The sequence below is a fragment of the Monodelphis domestica genome, chromosome 4 (genome assembly GCF_027887165.1).
Source record: "Monodelphis domestica isolate mMonDom1 chromosome 4, mMonDom1.pri, whole genome shotgun sequence".
In the NCBI taxonomy this organism is placed as follows: domain Eukaryota; kingdom Metazoa; phylum Chordata; class Mammalia; order Didelphimorphia; family Didelphidae; genus Monodelphis; species Monodelphis domestica.
The window spans coordinates 372,600,129-372,610,091 of NC_077230.1; the positions used below are offsets into that span (position 1 = coordinate 372,600,129).

At 43.0% G+C, this 9,963-nt stretch overlaps 1 protein-coding gene across 5 annotated transcripts; it reads right to left on the reverse strand.

The window, feature by feature from the left end:
* Positions 1-1,002: 1,002 nt before the first annotated feature.
* Positions 1,003-7,498, reverse strand: SVBP (small vasohibin binding protein). Of its 5 annotated transcripts, none has more exons than XM_056795329.1 (3): positions 7,412-7,498; positions 5,769-5,949; positions 1,003-1,457 (listed from the first exon to the last, which is right to left on the reverse strand). In XM_056795329.1, the coding sequence occupies exons 2-3, from the start codon at positions 5,880-5,882 to the stop codon at positions 1,371-1,373; spliced, it is 201 nt and encodes a 66-aa protein (XP_056651307.1). In that variant the 5' UTR covers positions 5,883-5,949; positions 7,412-7,498; the 3' UTR covers positions 1,003-1,370. The 5 variants fall into 5 exon arrangements, with proteins under 5 accessions (XP_056651307.1, XP_007493016.1, XP_056651306.1 ...); XM_007492954.3 differs by lacking the exon at positions 7,412-7,498 and adding an exon at positions 7,050-7,170; XM_056795328.1 differs by lacking the exon at positions 7,412-7,498 and adding an exon at positions 6,770-6,990.
* Between the last annotated feature and the right edge of the window lie 2,465 nt (positions 7,499-9,963).

The following is a 9,963-nucleotide window of genomic DNA, read 5'->3' on the forward strand; positions in this document are numbered from 1 at the left end:
GCAATGCTGGACACGTCTACCCTAGGCATAACCTTGGCAGAGGAAGAACAGAGTGGAGACTCTCCCATCATCTCCTGCCACATACTCTCAGAGCCACAATGGGACTGCGAGTCTGGAAGCTCCAACAGGGGCACAGAGGAGATAGGGAAGTAGTAACTAGGGGAAGTAGTAGTCCTAGGGCATTCCAAAACATACTATGGTGATCTCTCTAGGAAGGAGAATCTATAGAACATTCAGGTCTCATCTTTTACCCATTATCATCTTGTTTCTCTCAGAGTGACCCTTTTCTTATTGACATTCTCACAAATGAGATCCTTAAACCATTTCTATAGCAGACTAGCACTCATCACTGTGCCCTGAAAAAGGATAATTTCCTCTTCCCCAATATCAGAAAATAGATTAATCTAAAGCAATATAGCCTAATCTAACAAGGGTTTACATAGAAATTACCATTTCTATGACACTTGTTAGCAAATGAGAGTAGGAGAAATTCAAGTGAATGTCCCAAAAAATTCACATGGGTGGCTGGGCTGACTCTTGAGAAGCCAATCAAGTCTTTCTTTCTTCTTACTACTTAATTTAGAGGGCTGCAACCATTGCTCCCAAAGAAAAGAGAATAGCATCTAAAACACACCCTCCTTTTGTAGTCAATCTGTTAGCTATTCATTTGTGAGGGTAACAGAGGAAACCTGCCTTTAAGATTTCCAGTCTGGGTTATGAGGTCCTATAAATCTGGGACAATGACCCAGTCATATTTTCAGTCATTCGGTAGCATTCTCCCTCTCAATCCCTACAATACCCAATAGCTAGCAGCAGTTGTATTTCAGGATCAATAACAGTGGTGATGGATGGAGGAGGAAGCAGAAGGAAAGTTCCATCAACAGGTCATGTCCTTTCTGAGATACTTCTTACTCTAGATTTTCTTTGTTCATCTCTGCTTTTTTAAATAAACCAAAACTCTAGCCTCCAGAACTTGGACAACCAAGCTAAGGCTTGTATAAGTCAGCTTTGAAATTGTAGTTTATTTTCTTGGAAAAAGTGAGAAGATCCCACTAGAAACACTGATTTTCTTTCCCCCCAACAACCAAAACTGAAAATAAAAGTTTCCATTGTTCTTTAACAAAAAATAAACAAATAAACAAAAGGCCTTCAGAAAAATGATGCTGATCTAAGGAACAGAGGGATCAGTAAAGAGGCGGTTACAGTGAGAAATAAATTCAGATTTATCCAACTTTACAAAGTACATAAATCTGTATCTCTACATCTGTATGGCCCCCAAATGAGCCACCTCAGATTATAAGAACTGGTTACAAAGCTCATGCCCCTTGCAAGCCTCAGGAGTCCCACCTGGTTTCCACGATGGGGCTATCTCACTCTCTCGGAGGCTGCATCTGCTTACAGAACTCATCAAACTGTTGTTGCTCCAGCTCTGTCATTACTCTGTTGAGAGCATAAATCTGAAGGGGAAAGAGAGATGGCACAGATGAAGAAAGGGGCTCAGCATAGTATCATGAATGGCTTAGGAAAAAGGCCTATTTACCAATTAGGCTGGAAGACAGACCATCTTTTCAACTGACATGGAAAGAATAAAGAAGAAATCACTTTTTTTTGGTGAGAACAAAATCATTATAAACATTCCTGTGGTACCTGAAAAGTCTGCAAAATTCTTTACATATATTACTCCTTTGACCCACATGACAACTTTGTAACATTAGGACCACTGATATTATTTCCACTTTACAGATAAAGAACCTGAGGCTTACAGCAAGGAGAGTGCAACCATTCAGTATAGCCGACTCTAGAGGGAGGAATCAAAGACAAGGAGAAAAAGAAAGGCTCAATAGCTACATCAGGAACATAGAGAATGTAAAGGCTGACCTTGAATGAAACTAGCAACAGTAATTAAAAATAACAATATTCAGTATGGAGGGAGGAGGGAAAGCAAAAGGAACAGGCAGCACTATTTTGCAAGAGAACAATCTGGTAACATACAAAAAGATTTATAAACTGATCCAATCATCTGACCCAGGAATTACACAATGAAGACTATAGCCAAATGATGTTATTTAAAGGAAAAAAAGACTTATTTATGCAAACATATTCAAAACAGCTTCATTTTTAATAGCAAACATGAAAAAACTGGAAACGTATGACTACTGGGGAATGACTGAATAAAGTAGCATAACAATATAATATGTTCACAGAACCATACAAATTACAAATAGAGACATGCTGAGATGGGGAAATGATGGACCTTAGTGACTACAACTATATAATAGCAAGAAAATCTGATCAGCACAGACAAAAAAGATGAGGCTACCCAATAAATAAAATGGTATTCATACAGCATTACTTAATCTATTTTTTTTACCTTTGAGCAAGTTGTTTGTTAGATATTTTTAGTTTCATTATATTTGTTTTTGAGAATTAAACTTTTATAAAAGATTTTTAATAGTAAAAATCTGTTAGCCATCAATTCCATTGCCCTTTCTCTTTATGATCTAAATTTGGCATTCTCCTGCTGCTCACCTACCCACTGACATGCCTCCAGTATCTGTAAATTCTTTTAGTTCCCAGAACACCACATTTATAGGCATGGATCATATAGTCACTGGCCAGAGGTAACTTCCAAGGGAAAAGTGTTTGTGCCAAAGGGAACTCACTGACTTAAAAAGGCCATCAATTGGGAATGGGTGGAAAAATCATGGTTTTCAAATGTAATGGAGTATAATACTCTGCACCCAAAATGACAAAAGGACTGGTTTCAGAGAAACCTGGTTAGATTTGTAAGAACTGATGGTTAGTGGAGTAGAACAAGAACAATGAATAAAGTGATTCTAAAGGAAAACAACTTTAAAAGACTTTAGGAGTCTGATCCATGCTATGACCGATCAGGCCATTTCAGTAGGGAAGTGGCAAGTTCACAAAACAGCGTCACTCTCATGTCTTGGGCCCCTGGGCCGAAGTGGAGACATGGGGCAGATGATTCTGGGGCAAGGAGGCCTCTGACCTCATGTCTGCATGAGGGAGGGACAGGAGCCCTCTCTTCTTGGGTCTAGGATGAAGATGAAAGCAGGACAGGAACCATACTGGTAGTGAAGGGTTATGGTGCTTATGGTGACTCAGTTGAGGGCAGGTGTAGTCATCTTCCAGGGCAATGGGCTTCAGGGAGGAGGACTCCAAACCCAGAGCCTGGGCAGAGCTGGGGTTGGGATGCTCACCTTCTGAAGCTGATCCAAGGGCCAGCAATACCTCTGGATAGGATGAGTAATGTAGGCAGAATGAAAAGGAAGGGATGGATGAAAAGAGAAAACTAGAAAGTAACCAGGGATTTTAAGAGAAAGAGGTAAGAAAAGAGGGCATTCCAAGTATGTAGGATAGTCAGTGGAAAAGCATAGAAATGAGAAATGCAGTGAATGAGGAGTTTGGCAAGACCCTAGAATTCATGAAAGGGAATTATGTGTAAAAGGGCTGGAAATATAGGCTTAAGAGACAGTTAGGTGTTGCAGTGAATAGAGTGCTAGCCCTGGTATCAACGACCTGGCTTCAAATCTGACCTCAAGACACTTCCTAGTTGTATGACTCTAGAGAAGTCATTTAACCCTATTGCCTAATCCTTGCCTTTCTGTTTAAGAGTTGTTACTAAGGCAGAAAGTAAGGGTTTAAAAAAAGATTCAAGATGCAAAGAGACTAATAATATCAAATATTATCACATATATGTGACATTCAAGTCTCTGAGATGTACCGTCTCAGCAGAACTGGGGAAGGGGGAAATTTCTTTCTGGACAATAATGACTAAAGTTAAATTTCTATTAACTAATATTAATCTAATATTTTCTATTTTCTTTTAATTAAATTTCCAGCAAATGAAGTGCCAATTTTTAGTTCTTTGCCCTCCCCTCTGAAGCAGCTGCAATCAGGACCAGAGCCAGTTTATGTGTGGTATCTGTGTTGTAGTCAATCCCTTCTTTCTCTAACTCCTATACCTCCCCTTTTTTTCTCTCTTCATCACTTCCCTATTTCTTAGAATCATAAAATCATAATTCCTAAGATCACAGATCTAGAACTAAATAGGCCATCAGAAGTTATCTAGTCAAACTGCTTCATTTTACAGATGAGAAAACTGTATCAACAGCTTACGGGGCTTGTGGAAGGTCACATGGGTGGTAAGCATCATGTGTAGGACCTCAACCCAGAACTCTGGTCCTTTCCACTGTACCATGTTTCTTTTTTAAGTATCTTACAGTCACTTAGTTGATTCTCCCACCAAATATAGTTGATAAATTAACAGTAACAAGAATCATCTGGATTCTCACTTATATGGTTTTCAAATGCAGTTTTTCCCCCTATAACGACTCTGTGAAGAAGGCATTGTGAGCTATTATATTCACTTTATAGAAGAGGAAATTGACTTCCCCATAGTCATACAGCTCAGAGCTGAGGTGGGATCAAACTCTGATTTCTTGACTCTAAGACAGGGGTCCCCAAACTTTTTACACAGGGGGCCAGTTCACTGTCCCTCAGACTGTTGGAGGGCCAGACTATTAAAAAAACAATTATAAACAAACCCTATGCACATTGCACATATCTTATTTTAAAGTAAAAACAAAACAGGAACAAATATGATATTTAAAATAAAAAAACAAGTAAATTTAAATCAACAAACTGACCAGTATTTCAGTGGGAACTATGGGCCTACTTTTGGCTAATGAGATGGTCAATGTCCAGTTCCATATTTGTCACTGCTAGCCATAACAAGTGATGCAAGTGTGCATCAATTAGTCTAGATCTGGTTGGAGATTTCAGATGTTTCATTCTGGAAAAAGTCTGTTCACAGACATAAGTGCTGCCAAAGATGGTTGCTGATGTCACAGGCCAGATCACTGTTATCCGATGATTATATACAGTCCTGGAGGCAGTGCTGGGCCTGTGACACTGTATACCACTGTCTGGGATAGCAGAGGCTGCAGTGCTGGCTGTGATGGGCCTGTTACACCTTGCACAGGCCTGTGTATCACTGCCACCACTATTCCAGGCAGCAGTATACACAGTGTGGAATCCCCTTCCCCAGATCGCCACTCACTATACTGATGTCTTCCATTGTGCAGCCACATAATCTTTTGCACAGTGCCTGGTTCTCATTCAGTTACTCTCAGAACAAGGCACCATGCAAAGGATTATGTCACCTGAGGTAGTACTGTACATGAGTGATGCTGTGCTTTGCAGCACCGCCACATACAATGCTCCTCTCACTGACCACCAATGAAAGGGGTACCCCTTCCGGAAGTGTGTGGGGGCCAGATAAATGGCCTTGTTGGCCGTAGTTTGGGGATCCCTGCTCTAAGACTTTCCTTTGTGCCACATAGACTGATAGGATGGCAATCTGGCCTCTGATGAGAAGCTCACTTACCCCATAAGGAAGTTATTCCATTGTGAGGAAGCTGATTGTTATAAAGCTTTATATTGAGTTGAAATGTATCTCCTATGACTTTTACCCCTTGGTCCTAGTTTTGCTTTCTGGAACTATACAGGACAGACCCATTCTTCTTTCCTTCCATGAAAGTGCTCCAAATTCTGTCAGGTGTCTCCCTATGAATTACCTAGCACATAGTGGATGCTTAATAAATGCTTGCTGGCTAGGAAAGCTATCTGAGCTCAGCTAAGTCACTCAGCTCATGTTAAATGGAAACAATTTCAGGGGGTACCTTCCAGCTTTCTCATCTCCAAATCAATTTTCCTTCCCCTATCCAAGAATAGCTGGGGCTCACCTCTGCCCTTTGTCTTTGCTTCAATTCCTGCTGGGCTGATTTCTGCCTGGCTTTCTCTACTCGACTTACAGGCTCTTTCACCTTGGGTTTTTCTTTCCTCCCAGGAGGCTCCATGGCTTGCCTTTTCTGCAATTCAAACACAGCTCTGCCGGAAATGGGAACAGGGCTGCCCAGTGCAGAGCTTTGATTGGGGAGGAAAAAAAAGATAGGCACCTTGAACATGACCCTCAGTGGCAGAAGCCCATCCCCACTCCCCCAAACACATGGGTAAATTTTCTAGAAATCAGAAACTGAGAACTAGAAAGGATGCTAGGGATATCATTTGGTCCAAAGCCCCGAATTTGACAGATGGGGAAATTGTCTCGGTCCAGGGCTCGAACATAAATGGCAGGTCCCTGGCATTGCCTAATTCGTTAGCGGCTCAGGCCATCCCAGCATCTGCTCCTCGGTCCCCCTTACTATCTTTCCCCTTCTCCAGTCCAGGAACGATTCTTCAAGATTTCACCTCCCAACCCCACCCCGCAACACAAACCTCGAAACGAAGGTCTTCAACTCCCACCCCACCAGCACCGACAAGTCCACTTCTGCTCCACCCAAGTCATCCCACGCCCCCCTCTTCAAGCTCTTTCCCCTCCCCTCTCTTCTAGCTGTTCTCCCACCACCCCGCAACCTCCCCTAGTGAGAAGCAGTTCTCCATTCACTTCCCCTCCCCCCCGCGGGCAGCAGTTCTCTCCATTCACTCCTCCCCCGCCGCATAGAGCAGTTCTCTCCATTCACCTCTCCCCGCCGCGTAGAGCAGTTCTCTCCATTCACTCCTCCCCCTCCCCCCTAGTGGGAGGTGGTTCTCTCAATCCTACCCCCACCTCCCGCGGCCCTACACCCAGATCCTCCCTCCCCCGGCGGCTATTCTCTGTATTCCTCCCTCCCCACGAGGGTCTGTTTTTTCCACCAATCCCTCTCTCCCCTCTTTCCCTTCCTCCAGTCGTGGTCGTTCTCCCCACCTCTCCTTCCCCCCGCCTGTATCCTCCCCATCCTCCTCAGTTTCCGGCGCTGCCTCCCCAGACAGAACCATAGACTACGGTCCTGGAGCTCTTTGTTCGTGTCTGGCCAGGTTTCGGATATGACCCGATACAGCGGTGGGAAAACAACCTCCACCAACACACCCAAGCAGCAAGGCCTCCCTTCTCCACCTTTCCTATTTTCTGGGTCACTATTGCTCCCCCCCCCCCCCCCCCCATCCCCTTCCTTCCAGGCCCGGGCAATCCCTGGGGCAGCTCCTACCTCCCTCCCTAGGCAAAATGGCGAGGAGAGGGGCGGGGTACTTGAAACGATGGCGAATTCGGAATTCGATTGCTTCCCCTTGCTGGGAGAAGAAAGGAGCGAACCAGGGGCGTGGGGGAGGGGGAAGAGTCTAGCTCGCTCGGGGCCGAGTTGGCTGGGGGGAGTGGTTGGGGGAGCGCGTGCTCGCGCGCGTGCCGGAAGAAAAGCGTGTGCACTACACTGCTGAGGAAGGGTCTTTTCTGCCTCCGAGAAAACCAAAGGGAGAAGAAGCAGTACCAGAGGGCTAGCTAGCTAGAGAAGACGTTGGAGGAAACCCCTGGTCTACCAGTCCAGGCTACTTTCCCAGGGGTCCTTTTTTTTACCTGTCTGAAAAACTGTTATACAGCCTTTGTCTGAAGCCCCTCGGTGACTGAGAATTCACTGTTTGGAGGCAGACTGAGAATCGGGAAAACCTGACTTTGAATTCTGACACAAACACTAGCAAAGGGGCCCTGGGCGTGTCTGTCGGTCTTACGTTCTTTATCTGTAAAATCGGGGGCGGGGGGACCCTTGCTGGATTTTGGGGTCCCTTCCAGCCCTAAATCTATGATTCTATCTATGAAACTCATTCATTTCACGTTTGGAAAACTCTTAATTGTTATGAAATTTTTCCTTAAATGGAGCCAAATCTGCCTTTCTGAACTATTACCTATTGCTTCCTTTTCTGCCTTGGCCCAAGCAATTCAACGAAAACATCTGATTTGTGCCATAGCCTGGAAATACAAAAAAGGTCCCTCTCCTGATTAAGGACATTACTATTGGACCAGCAGAACAGGCCGTTTCTCTTCCCCTTCAGCCACTGGAAGACATTTATTATATCTTAATTTCTCTATGCTAAATGCTTATTGTCTCCAGTTGCTTCAGTCAGTCCTGTGGTTTTCATTTTTTTCCCCATCCTGCTCACCAAACAACCTTTGCCCATACCTTCAAATCAACCATTTCCTCCTTGCTACTATGCCACGTAGCACACCCCAATCCAACGCTGCTTTTTCCTACCTCCCCTCCTACTCCCATTCCAAGACAGGGACTATAATACTCTTGTGATGCTGCTTTGTATATAACACATTGCCAGGCTTTGACTTCCTTGAAAGTTACTCTCTAGTGTCCACACCAGTCCAAATTTGTCCTAGCCCACTCTCTGGTCCTGTTGCTTCTCAACATAGACCTTAGACTTCACTGGACTCTCACTAAAAATCTACCTCCAGCTTTAAAACACACACACACACACACACACACACACACACACACACACACACACACACACACACCTCTTACCTTCTGTCCTAGTAACAATTCTAAAACAGAAGGGGAAGGACTAGGCAGTAGGGTTAAATGGCTTGCCCAAAGTCACACAGCTAGGAAGTTTCTGAGGCAATATTTGAACCCACATCCTCCCAATTCCAGTCCTGGTACTCTATCCATGGTACCATCTATGTGCTACCTAACCGACAGCTTTTGATGATGAGCCTTTTCCCCTATTGGACAGGCTCAGAAAAAAATCCTCCTACCCTTCTTCTTCTGTCTCTGCATTTCCATTTGCCAGAGATACCTAGATTATCCTCATTTTCTAAAGAGAGCCAAATGGGAACAAATGGAAAAAAAAAACTGTTGTAAACAAGCCATTAGTGAACATTAATAATTTTTTAAAATGTGATTTCATAGATTTGAGTACTTCAGTCCAACAAGGAAGACCACAGCCATTATATACCTCCACAAATAGTTTTATTAAATGTCATGATGAGAAAAAAAAAAGGACAATCCCCTGATTGGGCAACCATTGGGAGATGAGCCTAACTCAAGTTAGCTAGACTGTTCTTTGTCAGACAAGCCCAGAGTCAAGCTGAACTTGAAACTTTTATCAAGTTTAGTAGGGACCACGGATCTTGAATTCAGTTATCATAGCATCAATCTAAAAAATGGAGTGATACTTCCATACCATGAACAAAAATCTCTTGGGAAGTCATTTGGCAGAGGAAGGGAAAGATTAATATCTTCATGGAAGAGGAGGGAGTTGAAAGAGGTAGAAAATGGATAACACCAGTATCAGCAACCCTTATGGTTTCCATTGACTTGCCAAGTCATGCTTAATGTTTTCTCCCTCTTCATCTTCACCTCTGGGCTTTCCTAGATTTCTTTAAATCCCAGCTAACATCCCAACTTCTACAAGAAACCTTCCTTGACTTGCATCCTACTGCCTTCCCTCTGAGATTTTCATCAAATTGTTCTGTCTTTATATGGTTATTTGCACATTGTTTCCTCCATTTAACTGTAAGCTCCACTAGAGCACAGACTGTTTTTACCTTTCTTCATACCCCAGTCCTTAGTCAAACTGCCAGTCACATAGTAGGCTCTTGATAAAAGCTTGTTGACTTATTTCCATTGTTCAGAATAATGTGGTTTTAACTCATTATAGAGTTAACATAACATAACTATTAACCAAATACCCCATAAAGCTATTGGAATAGCTCTCTCTTGATTTTAAGTAAGTTTAGGGAAGCTACAAAATTCAGCTACATAGAGACCAAATCCAAATACAGACTGTAGAATGTCTCATTAGGCTCAAGCATTTAAGTATATTGTACTCTGAATACTGAGCTAGGATGAAATACAAAGATAAGTTTTTTTGGTTAGGAAAAATTCCTGCTTTCTTGATTTGGCCTGAGAAATTGGAGCTACTGTATTTAGCCAGGAGTGTTTCCAAGGCAATATTCTGGAATAGTGATCTCAGTACAGTTGTTTGGCAAGAAAGAAAAATTCACTTTAGAACTGAAAAGTGAAGCAAACTTTGGAAAATTTAGAGAAAAATTAAAAGGGAATAATGATCTGCAGGAAGTTTAGAGCTGCATATCAAGGAACTAGACTGGGCATTCAAACA

What these genes read in the sequence shown, in the direction of transcription:
- SVBP (XM_056795328.1), bottom strand. Translation starts at nt 6,840, where the DNA reads ATGGTTCTGTCTGGGGAGGCAGCGCCGGAAACTGAGGAGGATGGGGAG. An exon ending in ACAGGCGGGGGGAAGGAGAG is followed by an intron (nt 5,950 to 6,769) that starts GTGGGGAGAACG and finishes CCCCAATCAAAG; the next exon opens with CTCTGCACTGGGCAGCCCTG. An exon ending in AGCAAAGACAAAGGGCAGAG is followed by an intron (nt 1,458 to 5,768) that starts GTGAGCCCCAGC and finishes TTTCCCCTTCAG; the next exon opens with ATTTATGCTCTCAACAGAGT.